Below are 25,240 nucleotides of genomic sequence, written 5' to 3'. Positions count from 1 at the left end.
TCTTTGTGCCGGACGAGATGCAAGCGGGTGGAATGTAATGCACTCAGCAAAACCTGCAGATGATGAGCTTACCCGAGGGCGAAGGGCACAATGCACTGAAGAGCAGTGGAAAAAACTCTATATCTTCCTCCAACACCTTTCAGATCTCCAGAACTGCCTGTGTGGTACATTACATAGCGCACTCCGTACGGCATCTCTACTGTATACAGGACCTTATTCAGCTGAATGGTACCTACCTTCAGAAGTGCCAGCGCCACCTGGAAGATGACCGTCAGACCCTGAGAAGAGAAAGAAACGGTTAATGAGCAGAGGAAAGCCGCTATTACCTGTCACATAAAAATGAAGTTAGCCATGGCAGCAGACCTCAGATAATGACCAGGCAGCATCACCTTGTACCTGTCCATTCAAGACCCAAGAATCCTGTCCCCTAATGAAGGCGGACCTGTCACCTCTTCTGACATGTCTGCTCTGGTAACTACTTGTATTCCCCCTGACATAATTCTGGAGCATCTCTTCTCTTCATAACTCTGTGTTGTGCAGTTCCTCTGTTATTCCTCCTAGAAATTTATGAATTAAAATTAACTACTGGGTTTTACTATTCCCCTTGTCAAAGTGGTGTGTGTCCCTACACAGTCCCATGTGCTGCTGCAATTTTTTTTTTGTTTTGTTTAGCTTGTAGCATGAAATGCATGCACTTTTACATACGTCTTTTCTTAGTCATGCAATGCTTTACTTTTTGGCCTCATGCACACGACCGTTGTGTGCATCCGTGGCCGTTGTGCCGTTTTCCGTTTTTTTTTGCGGACCCATTGACTTTCAATGGGTCCGTGGAAAAATCTGAAAAAATGCACCGTTTTGCAGCCGCATCCGTGTTTCCTGTCCGTCAAAAAAATATGACCTGTCCTTCGTGAAAACTCAAATCCGACAGTATATTCTAACACAGAAGCGTTCCCATAGTGATGGGGATGCTTCTAGTTAGATTATACTGAGAACTATGTACATGACTGCCCCCTGCTGCCTGGCAGCACCCGATCTCTTACAGGGGGCTGTGATCCGCACAATTAACCCCTCAGGTGCTGCACCTGAGGGGGTAATTGTGCATATCATAGCCCCCTATAAGAGATCAGGGGCTGCCAGGCAGCAGGGGGCAGACCCCCCTCCCTCCCCAGTTTGAATATCATTGGTGGCCAGTGTGCGGCGCCCCCCCCCCCCCTATTGTAATATTATTGGTGGCCAGTGTGCGGCCTCCGTCGCCCCCCCCTCCCTGTATTGTATTATCATTGGTGGCCAGTGTGCGGCCCCCCCCCCCGCTCCCCCTCTATTGTATTAATATCATTGGTGGCTAGTGTGCGGCCTCCCCTCTCTCCCCCCCCCTGCCCGATCATTGGTGGCAGCGGAGATTCTGATCGGAGTCCCAGTTTAAATCGCTTGGGGCTCCGATCGGTAACCATGGCAACCAGGACGCTACTGCAGGCCTGGTTGCCATGGTACTTAGCAATATTACAATATTAGAAGCATCATACTTACCTGCTGGCTGCTGCGATGTCTGTGTCCGGCCGGGAGCTCCTCCTACTGGTAAGTGACAGGTCTGTGCGGCGCATTGCTTAATGATCTGTCACTTACCAGTAGGAGGAGCGATTAAACTGGGACTCCCATCGGAATCTCCGCTGCCACCAATGATCGGGGGGGGGGGGGGGGGGGAAGAGAGGGAGGCCGCACACTGGCCACCAATGATATTAATACAATAGAGGGGGAGCGGGGGCCGCACACTGGCCACCAATGATAATACAATACAGGGGGGGGGGGGCGACGGAGGCCGCACACTGTCCACCAATGAAATTACAATAGAGGGAGGGGGGGGGCGACGGAGGCCGCACACTGGCCACCAATAATATTACAATAGGGGGGGGGGGGGGCGCCGCACACTGGCCACCAATGATATTCAAACTGGGGAGGGAGGGGGGTCTGCCCCCTGCTGCCTGGCAGCCCCTGATCTCTTACAGGGGGCTATGATACGCACAATTAACCCCTTATGGTGCGGCACCTGAAGGGTTAATTGTGCTGATCACAGCCCCCTGTAAAAGATCGGGTGCTGCCAGGCAGCAGGGGGCAGTCATGTACACAGTTTGTAGTATATTCTAACTAGAAGCGTCCCTATCACTATGGGAACGCCTCTGTGTTAGAATATACTGTCGGATCTGAGTTTCACGATGTAACTCAAATCCGATGGTATATTCTAACATAGAGGCGTTCCCATGGTGATGGGGACGCTTCAAGTTAAAATATACCATCGGATTGGAGAAAACTCCGATCCTATGGTATATTAACTCCTGACTTTACATTGAAAGTCAATGGGGGACGGATCCGTTTGAAATTGCACCATATTGTGTCAACGTCAAACGGATCCGTCCCCATTGACTTGCATTGTAATTCAGGACGGATCCGTTTGGCTCCGCACGGCCAGGCGGACACCAAAACGACTTTTTTTTCATGTCCGTGGATCCTCCAAAAATCAAGGAAGACTCAGGGACGAAAAAACGGTCACGGATCACGAAAAAACGGAACCCGTTTTTGCGGACCGCAAAAAAAAAAAACGGTCGTGTGCATGAGGCCTTTCAGACATTTTTTTTACAGAAAAAAAAAAACACCACACCCAGAATACGCTGCAATTTGAAAAAAAAGGGACAAAAACGGCAGAAAAATCTTAAAAGGAAACTACAAATAAATGCAGTGTTTGCAGATCTTTTTATAATTTACTACTAGCCAACATGTAACATCTGGACACTGCATTTATTTATTTTTTTGCTTAAAGGGAACCTGTCACCAGTTTTATGGTGTCCTAACTAAGGGCAACATAAATAAGTGACTGGTTCTCTTAGCACAATGCTGGGTCACTTTCTTTAATTGACCCAGTCAATCTGCCAACATCTTGTATTGAAAAGCTCCAGCTGATAATGATGAGTCCTAAATATTCATGAGCTCCTGACTCTCCCGCCTACCTGCTGCTGATGACAGTTTTTTTTTCCATATGAATCAGCAGATGGTGGGCAGGGGAGTGGCTATAGCTGTGAATTTAAAAAAACAGTGGACTCACTGACATCATGCTGGACTCAAATCAGCTCATTAGCATGCGGCATCTTTGTGTGTATATTATGAGGTAACTATCTGTCACACCAGTAAGTGAATACATCTAAGGCACTTTTTAGTAGTTAATGATTGTATATAATTAGTTAGATTATAATAAAAAATATCCACATGACAGGTTCCCTATAAAGGGGTTTTCCCGAGTTATTTTTTTGTTCTATGTTCCTAACTAGGCAAATATAACAACTTTACAATTAACTCACTTTATCTCCGGTGCCTGGTTTCTCAGATTTCACTGAGGGTCACATGACCTGTGATGTCAGCTTCTCTCCCTGCTCTGATAAAGTGGTTTACAAGCCTGTAAATGAGACGTCACTGTGCTGGCCACGCCCCCTTTACTGCCGGCTGTCTGCTCTATCCTAGGATTCTTAACCCCTTCAGCTGCACAGTCTGGCTAGCTGCAGCAGGCAGTGAGGAGACAATTCTGGGCACTGGAGCTGACATACTAGAGAGAGCATTGCACAAGAAGGTAGGGGGAAGATCCTATGTTTATTAGCAGTGTCATTATACAGCTGTTTATAAGTTGCTGTTGATTCTCCCAGCAGGAAGACACATCACTCAGGGCAGCTCTTGTATCCACTCCCTTAGCAGTTTTATTATACAGCTGGGACTTGTAGTCCTACACATACAACAGGCTGCTGAGTATCCCAGCAGGCAGACATGTCACTCAGGGCAGCACTTGTATTCACTCCCTTTGCAGAGCAGGGGGAGGGGCAGATATTGTTTTTATTGCAGGTAACAAAAGGCCAGAAAGAACCAGGGAAATGAGGAAATAGATATTTTTTTTTTGCATAAAACTTGCTTAGCTTAGTTATATATTGCTGCCCATCAGATTTCCAGTGCTATATATTTTATTTTCATAACTCGGACAACCTCTTTAAAAAGCAGAGAAATATCAAACAGCCCCCCCTCCACTAACACGTCCGCAAATGGGTCCGCATCCGTTCCGCAATATCGGGAACGGTGGCGGGCCCATTCACTCTCAATGGGGCAGGAATGGATGCGGAGAGCACACTATGTGCTCTCTGCATCCGCATTTCTGAAGCGCGGCCCCGAACTTTCGGACCGCGGCTCCCCAAAAAAATAGAACATGTCCTATTCTTGTCCGCAAATAGGCAGTTCTATTGGGGGGTGCCGGCCGGGTGTATTGCAGATCCGCAATACACCACGGACGTGTGAATGGAAGGGTTTTTGCATTCACAAGACCGTATATGTCGATCAGCGTCCGATCACTATTCATTTCTACTGGCCCACAAAAAATGCAGACCGTGTGCTGTCCACATCCGTGCGGCCGAGCTGCAAAGATCGAACATGTCCCGTATTCTTGTCCGTTTTGCACACGGACCGCACCCATATCTTGCGGATCCGAAAACGAACCCGGTCCTGAGAATGCACTATTTTGTTCTACCCTAAATATTTTTTTACCTCCATTATATATAATGCACACCCACACTAAACCCTCAACATCTTACTATTATATCTTATCCGTTTTTTGCATTATATCGGACTGTTGGTTCCCTGATCCGGATAAATCTGATAAAGTGCCCTCTACGAGTGCTTCTACTTGATGGTCTTGGAACCTGGGATACTTGGTAACAAGCATACAGACGCTTAACATTATTTTTATTTTAAACTTCATATGAAAAACTATTAATCTTAATTCTAAAAAAAAAAAAGAAAAACCATAATCTCCCTCTAGAAATATTGAAGCCATTAATAAAGTGATTAGCGACATATCCTATCAAAAATAAACACCCTAGCCCCAATATGACTGGATTTCCAAAAACACCCACTAGAGGGCACCAATGCAGCATGTAAAGCATCAGCTGGGTCAGCGCTCCCTCAGAGGAAGCGGGATGAGGTGTGTCACTCCTACAGTTGGTTTTCTAAGAAATCCTCTACATGGCAGATGATATGCTAAAGTACAGTTATGCCATGGGGGACATCTCATTACTGAGTAGGACTTTGCAGAACTAACCCATAAGTACTGCAGGAGGTTAACCCTCGGCACTGGCCAGAATGCTACATTCAGATTTTACAAGACACCCCTGTAGATCTCAAATACGGACAGGAGGAGTTCTTTTACATGTAGGTCACACAAATTCGCTGCAAAACATTTTCTATTGTTTCATGCCTAAAACTGACAACATATGAGCTAATCCTCATAATACCTAAAGTCTAAAGTAGCCGATTCCATCTCTAATCTGGTATGAAAAGAAATAAATCTGACCATCTGGTGCTCAGCCTGTGACAGGCGAGTGCTCAATCACAGAGACTGGCAGTGCTGACGACATGCGAGTCCACACGACCCAATTCTAATCAATATCTACCCGAAACGGTCTTTACCTTGTTAGCAGAGTTCCTTTAGGGACCTTCAGCGATCAGCTGTAATCTGTAGGGAAACCTTTTACTAAGGCCTCACGCACACGACCGTTGTGTGTTCTGCGGTCCGCAAAACACGGATGGCGTCCGTGTGCGTCCCACAATTTGCCGGAACGGCATGGACAGGTTATTTTTTTTTTTTGCGGACCACAGAACGGAGCACGGAGTGCTGTCTGCATCTTTTGTGGCCCCATTGAAGTGAATGGGTCCGCATCCAAGCCACAAAAACTGCGGCTCGGATGCGGATCAGAACAACGGCCGTGTGCATGAGGCCTAAGTGTTCACGTTCCCTGCAGTGCCATCACAGGAGAAAATAAGTATTACACGTGGCCCATTTAAATCAATGGGTTAACTGCGTTATACAGGACAGGTCCTCCAGAGCGGGAGACACTCTTTGTAGCTTCTCTTGCTAAGAGATGAGGATATTTACCCTGAACCCTTCTCTATTAACCCAGAATTTCCTAATAGGGTAGATAAAATGGAGTTTTTTTTCAAACTGGTAGGCTCCCTTTAAAAGGCAAGCTAACTAACTGACCTGCATCAGGTTGTATATTCTCTGGAACAGTAATTCTTCTATACAGTCAACCTCAATACCATACAGGAAAATGGAAAAATCAACCTAAAATCATTCTAGACTCAGACTATGTGAACCTTGGCAACCAAGTTTGGTTGGTAATTCAATAAAATGAAGCAAATTCAAAAAACATTCTACCGTTCTATATATACAGCTCCTATGCAGACCTATGCGTGCTCAAAACAAACTCTGCGCAGTCTAGGGTTATCCTCTCCTCTGTCAGATGGGTAGAGATTAGAACAGGATCAGACTACACAGAGTTTGTAGTCTGTTACCATGGAGATATATAGGTCTGCACAAGACATGTACACATGCACTGGAGCAGGAAACGTAACCTTTAAATATGAGGATAGGTTACCCATGATCCCGTTCCCACCCATCTCCAGGAGGACTGGAATTACAGGCTGCAGAGATGATTTTATTTTATTTTTTACATAAAATCTTACCTGTTCTTTACTAATTTAATCTGCAAGACTCCAAACTACATATAAAAAAATATTCTTTCCACCGGACAATCCCTTTAACTGACCATTTAGAGATGGAATTGCGCTTATAAAGACCCAAAACTCTTGTGAATCCAAAAAACACTCACTAAAAGCCCCGGAAATACACTTACAACACAATGGGGCAGGTTTTCTCACGTGTCTGCGCCAAAAATCTATTAAGTGGCATCAATTGGCACATCTAGGGTTTCTACACTTTTGCCGACACGCTCGACAAAAGGAGTGGGGCTCAGTGAAAAGTGGCGGGGCCTAAGACACACCATTTTGCGCCACAATTCTGGCATAAAAATCGGTCTCAAATTAAGCCAACCAATAGTTGCTATAGAGCAGGGAGGCTCAACCTGCGGCCCTCCAGCTGTTGTAAAACTACAACTCCCACCATGCCCTGCTGTAGGCTGCCCGGGCAACAGCTGGAGGGCCAGAGGTTGGGCATCCCTGGTATAGAGTCAGAGAAAAGTGTCTGTCCCTGCACCAGATTTATCATCCAGCCCGAGCCCCTTCCATAAATCTGATGCAGGTCTAGACGGCCGGTCTAAGCTTACACTATCTATAGGATTAGCAAATCTGGGCCAAAGTGTCTGCAGTGATTTTATAACCAAAATGAAAGATGTCTGCTGAGAGCTTCAGTTTTGCAACAGCTAGAAAGCCAAAGGTTGGGAACCGCTGGTCTACAGTTTGGAGAGATCACTGACGTTTCTAAATTTGCCTGCAGCCTGTACGTCATCGCTGCCATTGTACACGTTTTATTTCACCCTCCTATGAAATGACTGTGGTCATGTTGTGTTGTAAATGTAATTCATGTGTTAAAACCAAAATCAGCTCGGTCATGACGGAGTATATATACGGTAGAACTGCATTAAAAGTGGTCATACCTCACAAAGCAGAAGGTCCATGATGTGGAAGACCATGCAGAGGGGAAACTTGGCTGTGAACAAGCTCAAGAACCATTGAGAGGCGTACATGTGGGCTTCCAGATTCAGCGACGCAAAATGGGCGTAAAGGTCAGGCAGCTGATCCTAGCAATGGAAGAAACATATTACATATTACTGCACATGCAGATCGCACACAGACGGATCTCATGGCCCAAGGGATCAGGCAAGGATAGTAGAGGATAGTAGGTATGGCTGCTGAGGAACCCTAGGGGCTCTCTGAACTCTGGAAGTTGGTCTCAGAGACTTTTCATCCATATCACATCAGAGTAAGGGTACATTCGCACGGCCCTGCTGCTGCCGAGCCCGTGTCGCAGACTGCAAACCAGGAATCCACAAAACACGGGCACCGACCATGTGAACGCCGTATCGCGGTGCGGACCCACTGCCTTCAATGAGCTCGCAATCTACAAGATACAGCGAAAGATAGGACGTGTCTCATCATTTGCAGCACCGACCCGGACGCCTCTGTAGGGTCCGCAACACTGGCAAGGCAGCAGCACGGTTGTGTGAATGTACCCTTAGACATTTTTTAACTATTGGTCACATGACAGAATTAGTACAAACTGTAAAAAAAAAAAAAAAGACCAAACAGTTGCACTGTCCCAAAGTCAAATCTGGTAAATGAGAAAATATACCTAAAGGAAGGTCAACTGTCTCGTGTGTATGAGGGGTGTCCTGACAGCTGATATTTGGTGAAGAAAGGATCGGGCATGCTGTATTTCAACATCCCGATTCCTTGTCTTCACCAGGACATAAACCTTGGCTGGAGGGGTCTGGCACTGGCTTATTCTCCTCTCTTTATTGAAAACACATGCACGTCAGCCTAGATACCTTCCTTAAAGGGGCTAGCCCAACTGGGATATTGATGACATGACTCTAGAGAACTGGGCCCCCAAAATGAAGGAGAACACAACGCGCTAGCGTGGCTACCCCTCTATTCATCGCTACTTTCAGAGATTTCATAGCAGGGAATGGGAGGATGGCCGTGCATACACACGGCTGTTCTCTGTTAACTTTGGGGGTCCTGTACTGGAGATTCTTTCTGACACAGATGGAATATCCTAGTAATATCCATGGGAACAATCCTTTAAAGGGCATCTGTCAGCAGTTTTGAACCTATGAAACTGGCTGACCTGTTACATATGCGCTTGGCAGCTGAAGACATCTGTGTTGGTCCCATGTTCCATATGTGCCCGCATTGCTGAGAAAAATTATGTTTTAATATATGTAAATGAGCCTCTAGGAGCAACGGGGGCGTTGCCGTTACACCTGGAGGCTCTGCTCTCTGTGCAACTGCTGCGCCCTCTGCACTTTGATGGGACCAACATAGATGTCTTCAGCTGCCAAGCGCACATGCAACAGGTCAGCCAGTTTGATGAGTATTTGTCCTTTAATTCTAATATTAAACATGGGGACAACTCCTTTAATATTTGCATGCAGCTGTACAGTGAACCTCCAGAATGAATTTTATTGGAGGAGCCCTCCCTAGGTTGATACTCATCCAAATCTGCTGTTTTCTCAATAAACATGGTATCAAAAGAATGACTGAGCTGTTATGCTTTTTATTTGGCTTGTGCAATAATCAAGAAATCTGGGAGTAAGCACTGTAAGCATTCAAAAAAATCCATGCTGGAAAATATCAGGAGTGACATCCAGGCTGTTTGTTATGCAGAATGAGAGAATGAAGAAACAGATGGCCATTATTTTAAAGGGAAGGTTTGGAGTAATATTGACAGTAGCATTAGTGAGGCTGTGTGCCTGCATATGTATATCCAAATATTTAATATACAAACACAGCGAAAGCAAACACCAGCAAGGGTGCCATAGTATCTCCTACACAGGGACAATCAGAGCGCCGGGGGTAAACAAAGCATAACAAGAAGATACAATGTAACAGTTTGTAGTAAAAATAAAAGTCTATAAATATTTAGAGAATCCAAGGACTTAAAGGAGAAACTGCCTTAAATTACTGATCTTAAATTCTGGTTATAAGCAATATCCACCTATCTGCTAGATAACTGTTAGATCAGTGGGGTCCCATGTCCCCCATTTGAATGTAGTGACAGATAAGTTATGAACGCAGTCACTTTTTGTCATGGCACTGACGCGGCATCTAAATTGCCTAAAAGGGGAGAGGGGGGCTCCCTCTCTTAGCCAATCATAATCGCAAGGTGCTGATATGCCAGGCACAGGCCTTTCAGATTGACCAAAGCATTGTAGTGCATGAAATGGGAAATCAAAGGATTGCAGGTTCAAATCTCCTACTGGGAACAAAGGAAAAAAATGTAAAGGCGAAATAAAAAAAAAAATAGTATGGATCCCAAAATGGAACCAGAGAAAGCTACAAATTGTCCTGAAAAAAATAAAATAAAAAATAAAACAAGCCCTCATACAGACCCCCCTACCAAAAATAATAAAAGTTACACAATACATTATATGTACAGAAAAAGATTTTTAATATATACCAGTACTTTATTCACAAAACATGAGCCGACAGTAAGCTATAAGTTTTGAAATGCAGACATAAAAAAAGCAATAAAAAACAAACAAAATAAATCAGTGTGTCCTGAAGTCCAAAATAGGCTGTGTGCTTGAAGGAGCTGTTCACCTTGGGGAGCTTTTGTACAGACCCCACAGTTTGGCCGGCCCCCAGGTGGGAATCATACCTATCTGATCCCCACCGCTGGATTCCAGCTCAGTCAATCCCCCTCAGGTAATGCGGGTCTTGGGTCTCCCCAATTCAACATTCGGTTTTATGTGGGTCATGCGGTTGCTGCTACTGACCAACTGCAGAGGTGACGTTTGCCCCATGCATCATGTCACTGGGTCACAGGACACATGGGTGACACATCACGGCTGCAGCCAGTCACTGGCAGGATGTTGACGCAAGGAGACCCCCAGACCTGTAGCTCCCTAGGGGGAGCGATGGAACCGGAAACCCAGCAGCAGGGATCAGGTAAGAAAGTGTAATTCCCACCTCATGTCCAGCACGATGGGGGGGCTGCAGAAAAGGTCCCGAGGGATGAACAACTCCTTTAAGGAGATCATATTTCGAAAGTCTTGGAGAAATTAATAAACTTTCAATTACATGTTTTACAATTTTAGTAACATAATAGCACTTCTTAAAGGGAACCTGTCATCGGGATTTTGGGTATAGAGCTGAGGACATGGGTTGCTAGATCTCCGCTAGCACATCCGCAGTACCCAGTCCCCATAGCTCTGTGTGCTTTTATTGTGTAAAAAAAATAAAGATTTGATACATATGCAAATGAATATAAAAGAGTCATATCTTACTTGTGTGACCAGAGAAGAGTCATATTTTCAAGCTCTGATTCATCTCAGGTTAATTTGCATATGTTTTAAATAGGTTTTTTTACACAATAAAAGCACACAGAGCTATGGGGACTGGGTATTGCAGATGTGCTAGTGGCCATCTAGCAGCCCATGTCCTCAGCTCTATACACAAAATCCCGGTGACAGGTTCCCTTTAAAGTTTGTAGGAAAGAACCTGTCTCAGATCCTAGGTCACTATGTACAGTAAATATAGGTCTTGTTTTGGGTCATCCCTGTAAGCTGACTGCAAATTAGGGTGAAGCCAGCTCTCATTTTCTTCATGCTCGCTCTGGGGTGCTGCCGCCTCTGTTGGCTAAATAAACAGCAGCCCCACAGCAAACATAATGCAAATGAGAGATGGCAAAAGGACAGAATCCGAGAACGATTACAGAATAGAATAATGTCAAGGATGGAGTGGACGGGGCTGATCATTGAAGTGAATGCAGTTGCGCTGAAGTAACCAGCCCCATCCACTAAACGGTGGACGGCGCTGTGTAGCATTGGTGCTGCTTACAAACAGCTGTTAGGCGGGGATCCGACTCCCAGCACCATCCGATAATAACCACCTACCCTATGGAGAGGCTATCTGTATAGAAGTCCTGGAAACCCCTCTTCAATGTAGAATGGACAACTACCTCTCTATGGCAATGGGATTATGGAAACCTAATAGTGTCCTAACTCATATGGGTTACTTCAGCCACGCTTAAAACTGCTAAAAAAAAGCCATAAAGAACCCTTTGGATGCGCAACTCACCTGAAACAAGCGCTCAAGCTGGAAAAACTTGCAATGCAGATCTTCAAAGTTATTCTTATAGAGGTTTCTGAACTGATAGTCAAACATGATCCTGACCAAGACACAAAACGCCTGCTCTTCCGGCATCTGCAAAAAATTAAAATAAAAATTAATCAGCAAGTGTTAGCGCTCCTTTCTACGGATCCTGGGCTTCCACAACATTATAACACACTTGCTACCAGCTTAAGCTAAATTCACATCTGTGGCACATTAACTCCGGTAGTATGTTCTGGCAGAGTAACAGACTACCGCCGTTACGGTTTTTGTCCAGCAGAATGCTGGAAACCTGCCGTCAATGGGGTCTGGCAGTGCGTGGTGGTGGCGGATAAGGTAACTGGTGATCTGTTCCTCTGTTATGTGCTGCAGATAAGACCGTAGCCTTAAAGGCCATGTACTCCTTTGGGGGCAATTATTTTTTATTATTGCATTCTACTTATTTTGGGCTAAAAATAAAAAAATTTGGTTGGTCTTTATTAAAAATATTCAGCCATTTTGTCATAGAGGGTTAACTGTTTGCCTAGCTGAGTGAATGGTACTTTCACTTTGTGCCGGGCATCTAATAAATCTCATCTCTAAATTAATAAAAAGTTATAAACAATTATTTAAGGCCTGAATTACACCAACAGATTTTCTGACCAATATCCTATCCAATCAGACCAATAGTGGGTGTGTATAAGGCTAGGTCTACACGACGACATTTGTCGCGCGACATTTTGTTGCACTAATGTCGCGCGACAATATTTGTAAATGGCAGTCTATGGTGTCGCACTGCAACATGCTGCGACTGCGACGCAACAGTCGCAGAAAATCCATGCGAGATGGATTTTTCAGCGACTGTTGCGTCGCAGTCGCAGCATGTTGCAGTGCGACACCATAGACTGCCATTATAAAAATTGTTGCGCGACATTCGTGCAACAAAATGGTTGCTGTTTTTTTTAGCACGGATGCATGCTCTATTGTGTCCGTATTCACAAATCCATCACACCCATTATAGTCTATGGGTCCATGAAAACCACAAATGCCATTCATGTTTCATGGATCATTAGGAAGACATGTTGTTCAGTGTCTGTGAAACATGGATGACACACGGACAGCAAAAAACGGACACATTGACCCAACATGGATCCATCACAGAGGCATCACTAACCACCTTTTCACGTATTTAAGCACGTGTAAATGAGGCTTAATGCTGTGCCGATCCTGGCAGAGGAGCAAAGGTCAGAATGGGAACTCAAACTGACACACGCGAGTCTTTGGGACTGACTAAGATAGATATCCGAGTGCCGACACGGTCCAAGGGGATCTGTCACCAGTTCATGCTCTATTTAAGGGAAGCCAATGGTAGACGTACTGTATGCAACTGCAACGGCGCATTCAGCGCAGAGTCAACATCTACAGAGGACGGTGGTGGTGATGGGTCTTTGTCTGGATCACTGGCTAGGAATAAAAGGTGTAAATGGGTACATCTCAATTAGGCCTCTTGCACACAGCCTTTTTTTTTCTGTTTACGTTCCGTTTTTTGCATTCCATATAATGGATCCGCAAAAAAAACTGAAGGTACTCCGTATGCCTTCCGTTTCCGTATTTCTGTTCAAAGATAGAACATGTCCTAATATTGTCCGCATAATGGACAAGGATAGTACTGTTCTATCATGGGCCAGCTGTTTCGTTCCGCAAAAAAACGGAATGCACATGGACGTCATCCGTATTTTTTGCGGATCCGTTTTTTGCGGACCGCAAAATACTTAAAAAGCCATACGGTCATGTGCATGAGGCCTTAAATGGGTTATGTGCAAATGGTTGGGGAAGTCTCTTACCATAAAGAGCACATATTTCTTGAGACTGACAAAGGCTAAACAGACTGATACCACAGCAATAATGCAATTAGCTGAGTGAGGATATGAAATACTACAAGGCAGCAATGTGATCACTCCTCTGGAAAAGACATCTCCAAGGTGACCTCCAATATTTTTTTACGGAACCCGCCACATTGCATGTCTGATCTGTAGGCAGCATGTTATAGAGCAGGAGGAGCTGAGCAGCAACCTCCGGCACTCCAGCTGTTCTGTAACTACAACTCCCAGAATGCTCCATTCACTTTTATGCGAGTTATAAGAACAGCAGAAAATGTTTGCATGCTGGGAGTTGTAGTTTCACAGCTGCTGGAGTGCCGATAGTAGCTGACCCTTGATATATGGGTTTGTGAAGAAAGATTTTGGTACAACGGACTGACTGAACTTCCTGCTCATGCTGGGCTCAGGCGTCTAGTGGGCGGTGTCTATATTACACTGCCGATCCCTGGGTGGGACCGCCCACTGGACTCCTAAGCATAGAAAGAGCAGGGATTTCAATTAATAAATTGCAAGTTATACAAAATTATATCCCACAAAGCTATATATCAATCTGCACAGCTCCTCCTGCTCTATAACATGTAATTAATTGTATAGCATTTTTTGCTGAATGCAAAATTCCCTAGACTGTAGCCAGTCCTCCCACCACTAAACACACACACACTGTATATATATCAGACTGTAGAAGGAGTGCAGCATGCTAACCGTTAAACCCTCTGCAATATCTCAGCATTTCCAATCTTTCATGGCTTGTAGATGCTAGAAAGCCTCCCCCGCTGAATGAATCACACCGCCTGTTACTCACATGAAGCAGCAGCACCGCAGCAAGGAAGCTTTGGCCCTGACAATAGCCAATATCCTCATCGTATAAAGAGTATGCCTGCAAAAGAAAGCAACGAATATAGAGGTCTGAGTGATCGGTCTCACTGCCTAAAGAGCGGTTAAAATAAAACAAAAAAAAATTTACTTTATTAATAGATCTCAATGAAAATCGGTGAATCTCTCTTTTTCTCATACAGAGAAAGGCAGATTACGGGAATATGCGTGTAGCGGAATAAAACATACATTGTCCGCTAGTTAACACTCTGATTCCCACACACCTTGACAGGAGGGTACGGAAATATACAGGTGTATGTACCCTGTCTATCTCAGAGCTTTTTGGTGCAAAGTGGGAATTACGTGTTATATGCACTAGTTCACAGTTAGGGTGTCGGCGAGCTTGTATATGAATTAATCATTCATTGCCGCAGTCTACTGTAAATACGCATATGGTCAGCCGCGCATTTGTAGTACATCAGCTGACCCCCTTTGGATTGGGGTCATGTTACGGCTGATCATATACGTTTAGACCACCAGGTCTATACTGACACTGCACCCACCAGTGTCCCACTGAACATCCGTCAGGAATGCTACATGGGGACACCAGCTTGGAATAGAGAACCTCCATTTAGCAGGATTCCCCATTCATCGTAACTCAGAGTACAGTAAAACAATTCACCACCACCTTGTGGCTACCTATATTTCATTCTCTCAGCCCGCTCAACGCGTTTCGGTGCCCCTTTTGTTGGGACACTTCCTCAGGCTGGTAGTTTACTTAGGCTACTTTCTCACTCGCGTTTTGGCTTTCCGTTTCTGAGATCCGTTCAGGGCTCTCACAAGCAGTCGAAAACGGATCAGTTTTGCTCTAATGCATTCTGAATGGAAAAGGATCCGCTCAGAATGCGTCAGTTTGCCTCCGTTCAGTCTCCATTCCACTTTGGAGGCGGACAGCAAAACACTGCTTGCAGCATTTTGGTATCCGTCTGACGAAACTGAGCCAAACGGATCCGTCCACAATGTAAGTCAAAATGGAAGGATATGTTTTCTATGACACAATATGGCACAAAAGAAAAGGGATCCGTCCCCCATTGACTTTCAATGGAGTTCAAGGCGGATCCGTTTTGGCTGTGTTAAAGATGACGGATCCGCACCAAGCGCAAGTGTGAATGTAGCCTTAAGCCGTGCACGTGTCTCGGCGGGGACGAGCCTCCCTAGCGTCACCCGGGGACTTTAACATCACTTTTCCAATAGACTGTAATGATTTAATATTACAGCCTATGGGAGTAGACAGGGCCTCTTAGGAATGTCGCTATGGCAGGCCTCAGAGACTTCAGAAGGCCTGAGAGTACCATAGCAAAAGAACGGATCTCTCTAGGTCAGTGTGGGGGAGCCGTTTAGTCCCCGGGAGAAAGACTGCTCAGATGCTGTGGTCGCAATTGGCCACGGAATCTGAGTTAAACGTCTGCGTTTGGCATTATCACCGAATATAAATCGTTGATAATTACGGATTCTGCCTCCTGGTGTTTTCTGTGTAAAACAGCTGGCACCCAGTGGCTAATCTTTAAAACCCCAACTTGCGCCGTACATTTAGTGTACAAGTCCTACAGGGGTTAAAGGATAACATGCTCGATGTTTAAAACCACCACTAGGGGGAACCTAGAAGTTTACCGCATACTGTTATACATTGAACTCAATAACAGCCTCACCCTCCCTGCACAATGACCTCTACACAGGTCACAGAGCATGCCCACAAGATTCTCCAATAGAAGGCAGTAGCCTACTGACTTCCATTATTTAGGCCGATTTTTTATGCTTTTATTGCAGCAATATAGCACATCTAATTTTAGACATATTTATGAAGCAAAATATGTCAAAAAGAATAATCTACTGTATCTTGCAATTGAGAAAGCATGGCTTAGGCTACTTTCACACTAGCGTCGGGGCTCCGCTTGTGAGCTCCGTTTGAAGGGTCTCACAAGCGGCCCGAACGCATCCGTCCAGCCCCAATGCATTCTCAGTGGATGCGGATCCGCTCAGAATGCATCAGTCTGGCGGGGTTCAGCCTCCGCTCCGCTCAGCAAGCGGACACCTGAACGCTGCTTGCAGCGTTCGGGTGTCCGCCTGGCCGTGCGGAGGCAAACGGATCCGTCCAGACTTACAATGTAAGTCAATGGGGACGGATCCGTTTGAAGTTGACACAATATGGCTCAATTTTCAAACAGATCCGTCCCCCATTGACTTTCAATGTAAAGTCTGGACGGATCCGTCTGAACAACTTTCAGACTTAGAATTTTTTCTAAACTATAATGCAGACGGATCCGTTCTGAACGGATCCAAACGTCTGCATTATAGGAGCGGATCCGTCTGTGCAGACACCAGGCGGATCCTCCCTGAACGCAAGTGTGAAAGTAGCCTAAGTGGGAAAGAAGCTGCAGCTTAAAATGAGTCATTTTGGGCCAAAATTGTATGGCAAACCAAAACAACCAATAGGGGGTATAAAATACAAATGTGCAAAAAAAAAAAAAATCAGTCTTTAGACTGCCTGTCTTAGTTTGTGCGGTCTACATTTTAGACAGGACTAGTAAATCTGCCTAGTGAGTCATTTCTCTGAATGCTGTTAGCAGCTCAAGCAAGATGACCTCCCCCGCAATCATGTTCAGAAAAAGGAAGAAAAAATAAATCTACAATCAGAAAATAAAAACAATCTATAAAAAGAAAATGTATCACAGTCATCTACACCAAATACAAATATGAAAATTACAGTATTTCCTGCACCATAATACTAATGAGTTCTTCCATTATGGAAGGGCTCACTAGTACACAGTAGGACCGGGGAGCAGTGAATACAGTGCTCCTTGTGCTGGCTGTACTGACCGCTCCCTGGTTCTCTGCTGGCGCTACGTACTGTGCTGTGACCTGGCGTCACACAGCGTAAGCGCGCACAATGACCTGATGCTGTGCGATGTCAGGTCACAGTGCAGCGCGGTGCTGGCAGAAGATTAGGTAGTGATGAATGCAGGAAGAGTTCTCTGGATCTGCGAGTGGCGACATCATCCAGAGAAGAAGAGGTACGTTTATTTTATGTTTGATTTGAGGTATGATGGGGGTGATCAGAGGTCTGATGAGGAATTAGGGTCTGAATTGGAGGTCTGATCTAAAGTCTGATGAGGAATGGGGGTCTGATTTGGGGGTCTGATCTGAGGTCTGATGAGGAATGGGGGTCTGATTTGAGATCTGATGAGGAATGGGGTCTGATATGAGGTGACATGAGAATTGGGGGTCTGATTTGAGGGTCTATTTTTTTTCCTCCTCTAAAAGTTATGGTCAGGTGCATCTCATTGTGCGGAAAATGAGGTAAAACAGAAGAATATGTATCAGAATCATGTATATAAGGCTACTTTTACACTCGCGTTTTGTGCGGATCCGTCTTGTATCTGCACAGACGGATCCGCACTAATAATGCAAACGCTTGTATCCGTTAATAACGGATCCGTTTGCATTATTCATTAAAAAAAAAAGTCTAAGTCAAAGCGGATCCGTCTTGACTTACATTGAAAGTCAATGGGGGACGGATCCGTTTTCAATTGCACCATATTGTGTCAGTAAAAAATGGATCCGTCTAGACGGATCCGTTTGGCTCCACATAGTCAGACGGTCACCAAAACGCTGCAAGCTGCGTTTTAGTGACCGTCTAAAAAAACGCAATGGAGACCAAACGCAGCCAAATTAATGCATTCTGAACGAATCCGTATCCATTCAGAATGCATTGGGGCTGAACTGATCCGTTTTGGGACGCTTGTGAGAGCCCTGAAACGGATCTCACAGGCGGACCCAGAAACGCCAGTGTGAAAATAGCCTGATAAAAACGGTTTGTAAAAAGAATATACATCACACTCATACATAAAATAAATGAAAATCCAAAAATAAAAAAGTACATAAAAAGAATCCGTGTGGCTATTTTGGTTTAATGAGGAAAAAATGTATACATTCTCTTTAAAATTAAAAATTCATAGCAACTTCCACGTTAGCCATGCTGACAATGTCAGGGCAGAGTGATGGAAATGTACTCTGTCATTTATACATTCTTTCCATTATCCTTTTTATAGTTTTTAGTTTTTTTTGCAGTCCTTAGACACATCCTTAAACCGGGACATGCACACATCTGTCATATACCATGGACTTGATGGAAGTTCTGAGCATCTGATGTGAAAAGTGCTATCATGCAGGAACCATTCCCCTGAGTGCTGTATACAAACAGGGGAAATATGCCGAGGTCAGCTGGAGATTATAATCTTAAACTGATGACTGAATTTAGTAAAGTGTTGCGAGGGTCTCACTCAAGGGGCAAAAATCAGTTTGGTCATTGATCAAGTTAGTTTGGAGGAATCATCGCCTCTGACACTCATAATAATGTCTCACCTTACAGATCTTGTACAGAGAATCTTGTCCATCCCCCTCCGTGTCCTTGAAGTAATCGTGTGCGGGGAACGTGCGGTGGATATCTCTTTTGATGACACTCTCTTGGGCAGAATCCTGATAAGACAACATAAGGCACAGCTGTTAGCGTCTTTTATTTGTAAAAGCCTGCATGATAAATCCGGCAGTACCCAGTGGTCCTAAATGAATTATCTTGTACTCGGTGAAGCAAGGGAAGAAGTGACACCTCCACTGACTTCAATGAACACGGACTGTAACGTCTTTCAATAAAGTCACATTTTATTATCGCAACAATGCGATCGTAATTTATAAAGAATTGCGGGTGGGGGGGGGGGTGTCATTGAGGCTTGGTGACCGGGTAAAGTTAGTAGGAGAAATGTAGAAGGGTTAACAATGGCAGCAACTTATAAGATTTTAAGGACGATTCAACAAACGTTGGTAAGCCAGCCATTGATTTTCTATAAGCGACGGATAAAGATCTGTCGGTTGGCAGCTTAGACGGCTAATTCCTCCATTAGCAAGAACGTTTCATTCATTTGGGGAAGCACTTATGACACGAGTAGCAAGAAAGATCTAATACGCATCAACCATCTTGGATCCCAAGTCTAAAGGGGTTGTTTCAGGTAGACGACCGTAAGGACATCATAGGGTGCCCCCCTATCATGACCCCCCCCTGCTATGAGCCAGAACGGAGAGTAGATGATTGAGAGAGGCTCCAATTCTTACTCAAGTAGGTACTACAATTGTATATAGTTATGTATTTTATTGTATGCTTCTGGCCAAGGTTACCAACAAGGTATGGATGACAAAGGGTTAATAAGGAACAGGACTAACCACCCTGTCCCTCCCCTTTGGTAAGATTGGGCTGGTCCTGCTTCCTGCCAGGAGGGGAGGGTTCCTGTCTAGATAGTGTGAGGAGAGGAAGCACTCTGTAGAGCTCTTCCTGCCAGGAGGGGAGGGTTCCTGTCTAGATAGTGTGAGGAGAGGAAGCACTCTGTAGAGCTCCTGCTCGAGATTCTCCAGACAGAACTACTCAGACCTGCCTCAGGTAAAATCTTGAGACGCTAGACAGCAAGGTGAACCGCTACAACCAACATCACAGACAATGCTGCAAGGTGAGGGATTATAGCCTGGAGACACCCATCACACAGAACGTTATTAGGCCGGGACCACCTATAGGTGCTAAACTGCAGCCCTCCAACCTGCCTCTATATCCTCAATAGTGGCAGAGAGAAGATTTTCACTTAAAGAGGTTCTCCGAGTTTTTAATATTTAAGACCTATCCTCAGGATAGGTCATTAATATCAGATGGGCGGGGGTCCGACACCAATAAGCTGTACGAGGAGAAGGCACGTGCCTGTTTCTCTTACTGCTTTCCAAAGACATAGCAGCAGGAAGAGACACAGGAGACTGCACGCGGGCATAGCATGTGCCTTCTCCTCGTACAGCTGATCGGCGGGGGTGCCAGGTGTCAGACCCTCACCGATCTGATATTGATGACCTATTCAGAGAATAGGCCATCAATATGGAAAACCCCTTTTAGATACATTCCCTTTAAGAAATCAAAAACTCTCTCTAAAAGCAATTATAGGGAGCACAGAGACAAGCTATGAAATTCTAAAACCGTAAAGCTCTACGATACCAATAATAGCACTGAAGATTTAATAAATCTTTCTGTCCGGCAATAACCATGCAAAACCTGACATGCTAACAGCAGAAAATGTCCTCGGGCAAATATATCACGTAGAAAAAAAAAATACAGCGATGTGAAACAACATAAAACTATTAATAATTTCTGGTCTTTGGGAACTGAACTAATTAAGCTCAACAAAATATAAGAAAAATAAAAAAAAAAGATTATTGTGGGTGTAAAAAAAAAATCCAGTAATATATACCGGTATATAAAAAAGATCTATTGTAAAGACTCAAGGAGCAGTCACTTGGAGGAAAGATCTCAAATGAATCACATGGACTTGAATTATCGTCATTTTCAGGCTGAGATCGCTCCACGTTGATCCACTGAGATACGGTTTCCTCTTCACAGTTTCCACTGCTGGCTTGAGACCTATTTTCCTGTAGAAGGTGTCAATTACTTGTGCTAAGGAGCTTCGTTCTTGTTCTCGGAGCACGTCGTTCTGAGCGAGCTAGCTGTCGGCCTTAGTACTTGTCAGAGGAAACTAAAAAAAATTAAATTGCCTGTCTAATGGCTCCTCAAATGATCCTGTCGGCTAACACAGACTTCATGTCACTTCTTTCGAGGGTTGCTGTCACTTGCAGCTGGCGGAGGAAGCCATTTTATGCATTGAACTATTATTTATCAGGACTTAAAACAATCGCAATGAATCACTGGGGTGACATATCGTCATGAACTATTGAGGAGAAATATGTTCTTCTTGTTCACATAAACAAATCTGACTTAGACTTTATCCATTGCAGTCTACAAAATGAAAGCTGGTTGTTGCGATAGCCAAAAAGCAGCCATTGCTGATACATGATTCGCTTTAGGTCTGGGCCCAAGCGGCTGTAAACCAGTTTAAAGGGTGTTTCCAGGATTTACATATTGATGGCCTATCCTCCGGATCGGTGGGGGTTAGACACCTGGCATTGCTGCCCATCAGCTGTTTGAGAAAGCTGTGGCGCTTACCAGAGCTTTGGTGAGCGCTGTGGCCTCCTCACAGCTTACCAAGCATAGTGCTGTCCATGGGTTAGCGGCTGTACTTGGTATCACAGCTCAGCACCAATCGCTTGGCCACGTGACCGAGGAACGCAAAGTCGCTGGCCTAGGAGGAGGTCTAAGGGCTCACGAAGAGTCTCAGCCTCTTCGTACAGTAGATCGGTGGGGGTGTCGGATCCCTACCGATCAGATATTTATGGCCTATCCTGAAGAAGTTGTCCCACCATAGACCTCGACAGTATATTGACTAGATACAAGTCTGATTGGTAGGGTGGTGTGGGCACCCCATGATCTTAGTGTTATTGAGCATTCTTTCTGGTCACTCTCCATTAAAGGGGTTATTGGATATCCTCTATGTTTAGGGCAGGCCATCAATGTTTGACCGCCCAGCTACTCAGCACACTGCATGGGCAACCGAGTGCCCTAAAATTAATAGGGTCTTGCAGCTGAAAAATATTTCAAAGGGCTTTCTGGGATTAATAGGGTTTTTACCAGATTTGCTCATGTAGTTGCTTACTTTATCTACATCTTCTATATGCTTTTTTTTTTTTTTTACTTTAGTTTTCCAAATACGTTTGCACCATCCCTCTGGTTTTATGTCCATTCTATATGTAGCACTTCCTGTGGCTGTATCCAACTAATCCCATGATGCACTTCTCCTTCCTCTGCCAAAGCTCCAGCACCTCCCCTAACAACACCCAGCTACTTTATAGCTCCTCCCACCCATCTAGCTACACAGACACTCCCCTATCACTGCCCCGCCCATGGACAGATCATCACAGGAAATAAGAAAGAGCTGCATGGACAAGGTCATGTGACCACAGCCCAGAACAAAGGATAGGAGCAATAGAGCCGTGCACTACTGTGTGAGAGAACGTCTATAAAAGTCGGAGTATGCCCAAAGGACCTATCATTTCAGCCCATTACTACAAATATATTTGTAAAAAATTATTTTTCGGCAGCCAAGAAAAAAATGAGGACAAGAAATTCATTACGTGTGTATACCTAAAGGAAATCTCCTCCTTGCACATAACCTGTAGACAGTGGTGACATTTTGGGCACATTGAGGAGCACCCATGGACGTCATACGCCTATTTTGCCACAGTCAGAGCTAAGAAGCTAAACGTTGCTTACTGTTCTCCATGACGAGGCTCCAAGTCCCACAAGACATATGACTGTTCACATTGCTAATTCAATTTACTTTTACATGAAAAGATAAATATACCCGGGATGGGAAAATAAGGCAAAGCAAAGTCATAAAACACAATGGCAGCAGTTTGGATATTTAATGCACAAGCAGGAGATTTTTATCCAGAGTGTAGTATCAAAATGACTTCAACCCTGTTCTTTCCAATAACTAATGGGTAAAAACGTATTCCTAAGGCGGCAGATTGTTTTGCTACAGCCACCAGGTGGAGCAGAATTTTCACTTGACTTTCAATCAATGATACCGTGCTGAAGGCAGTAACGTTACTACCAGGATCGGCAGCATTTAAAGAGATTTTTCCAGTATTAGAAAAAGCATGGCTGATGTCTTCCAAAAAACAGCACCATACCTGGCCATGGATTAGGTCTGGTATTGCAGCTCAGCTCCGATTAATGGGGCTAAGCTGCAATACCACAGACAACCTATTGACAGATGAACCCCCCTGCCGATTAGCTGTTTGAAGAGGCTGTAGCATCCCAGTTAGCACCGCGGCTTCCTCAAAGCTTACCATTAGATAGTGGCCATGGCTGGTATTGCAGCTCAGCTCCTTTCACTTGACTGAGCTGCGCCTAGGTCAGGGCTGGCCAACCTGCGGCCCTCCAGCTGTTGTAATACTACAACTCCCATCATGCCCTGCTGTAGGCAGACTGGGCATGCTGGGAGTTGCAGTTTTGCAACAGCTGGAGAGCCGCAGGTTGGCCATCCCTGGGATAGGTCATATAACTGAGCGCTGCAAGGAGTTGGCCGTCCTGATACTAATCCTGAGGATAGGCCATCAATAACAAAATCCAGGATAACCCCTTTAACATGCTCTTGCTAAAATCATAACGACACAAGGGTGAAGTAAACTAATACCTTGTGTTATTCTCTACTTTTAACCAGGGTGGCACTAACACTCAAAATGGGTGAACCCATAGGAGCCACAACATACAGTACAGACCAAAAGTTTGGACACACCTTCTCATTCAAATTGTTTTCTTTATTTTCATGACTATGAAGGCATCAAAACTATGAATTAACACATGTGAAATTATATACATAACAAACAAGTGTGAAACAACTGAAAATATGTCATATTCTAGGTTCTTCAAAGTAGCCACCTTTTGCTTTGATTACTGCTTTGCACACTCTTGGCATTCTCTTGATGAGCTTCAAGAGGTAGTCCCCTGAAATGGTCTTCCAACAGTCTTGAAGGAGTTCCCAGAGATGCTTAGCACTTGTTGGCCCTTTTGCCTTCACTCTGCGGTCCAGCTCACCCCAAACCATCTCGATTGGGTTCAGGTCCGGTGACTGTGGAGGCCAGGTCATCTGGCGCAGCACCCCATGACTCTCCTTCATGGTCAAATAGCCTTTACTTTCAAAGTTTTCCCAATTTTTCGGCTGACTGGCTGACCTTCATTTCTTAAAGTAATGATGGCCACTCGTTTTTCTTTACTTAGCTGCTTTTTTCTTGCCATAATACAAATTCTAACAGTCTATTCAGTAGGACTATCAGCTGTGTATCCACCTGACTTCTCCTCAACGCAACTGATGGTCCCAACCCCATTTATAAGGCAAGAAATCCCACTTATTAAACCTGACAGGGCACACCTGTGAAGTGAAGACCATTTCAGGGGACTACCTCTTGAAGCTCATCAAGAGAATGCCAAGAGTGTGCAAAGCAGTAATCAAAGCAAAAGGTGGCTACTTTGAAGAACCTAGAATATGACATATTTTCAGTTGTTTCACACTTGTTTGTTATGTATATAATTCCACATGTGTTAATTCATAGTTTTGATGCCTTCAGTGTGAATCTACAATATTCATAGTCATGAAAATAAAGAAAACTCTTTGAATGAGAAGGTGTGTCCAAACTTTTGGTCTGTACTGTAGTTCGAGGCCATTAGATCTTGGCTCGTACTCACATTTTAGAAGACTCGATGGACTACAACCTGCAACTTTCCAGCCGTTATGGCAGCCAGAGGATGCTGGGAGGTGTGGTTTCACAAAAGAGATACAATTTACTATTTTATTCTCCCTTATTCTCAATTCTGTAAAGCCCAATAAATATCATGAATATGTAACTACTTGCGTTCCCTGGGTAACAACAATTCCGGAGCACCTATTCTTATGACGCAAGTTGTAACGGTGCTTTATTATTCCTGCTAGAAGTTATGAATCAATCACTGGCAGTTTGCAATTAAGTTTCAGATGGGTGTTACCCTGCACAGCCTGAGACCGACAGCACTGATTGGATAGTGGCAGACTGTGCAGGGACAGCCCCACAACTGGGAACATCCATCTGGACCTTCATCGCAAACTGGCATAACAAAAATCCACAAGAATAAATGCTCCAGAATTGGTTTTAGAAGAAGGATGCAATGGTAAAGCTATGTCAGGAGAGGTCCCTGCACTTCTTCCTTTCTATTATGTATTTTTTTTCTTTAAACACAATTACGTTATGACATGCAAAGCGGCTGGAAGAGCTCCTACCCCGGAGGGCCCCAGGCTACTTTTTTACCAGTTAATTTGCCGATGTTCAGAAGACAAAGTAGTCTGATAATTAGAGGGCCAGAGGGACAGTTCTCCTGGTGGGGGAACCTGCTGACTTCT

General features: G+C 44.6%; 1 protein-coding gene and 1 long non-coding RNA gene across 2 annotated transcripts in view; one reads left to right on the top strand and one right to left on the bottom strand.

Annotated features, from left to right (window-relative positions):
* Window positions 1–25,240, bottom strand: part of RABGAP1L (RAB GTPase activating protein 1 like) — a 328,801-nt gene that overhangs the window by 83,668 nt on the left and 219,893 nt on the right. Inside the window, exons 14-18 of the mRNA XM_040406733.1 lie at window positions 18,750–18,863; window positions 14,317–14,391; window positions 11,623–11,748; window positions 7,476–7,619; window positions 237–278 (exon numbers count right to left, since the gene is read on the bottom strand). Of these exons, the coding sequence (XP_040262667.1) occupies window positions 237–278; window positions 7,476–7,619; window positions 11,623–11,748; window positions 14,317–14,391; window positions 18,750–18,863 (501 nt within the window). The remainder of the gene's footprint in view (window positions 1–236; window positions 279–7,475; window positions 7,620–11,622; window positions 11,749–14,316; window positions 14,392–18,749; window positions 18,864–25,240) is intronic.
* On the top strand, window positions 17,206–18,867 carry LOC120978540. The gene is made up of 3 exons (XR_005774113.1): window positions 17,206–17,398; window positions 18,456–18,603; window positions 18,757–18,867. It is a non-coding gene; the product is annotated as an uncharacterized LOC120978540 (long non-coding RNA).

Source organism: Bufo bufo, chromosome 9 (assembly GCF_905171765.1).
Source record: "Bufo bufo chromosome 9, aBufBuf1.1, whole genome shotgun sequence".
Lineage (NCBI taxonomy): Eukaryota > Metazoa > Chordata > Amphibia > Anura > Bufonidae > Bufo > Bufo bufo.
Note: the sequence above shows the minus strand (reverse complement) of the source record. Positions and strands in the feature narration are given on the sequence as shown.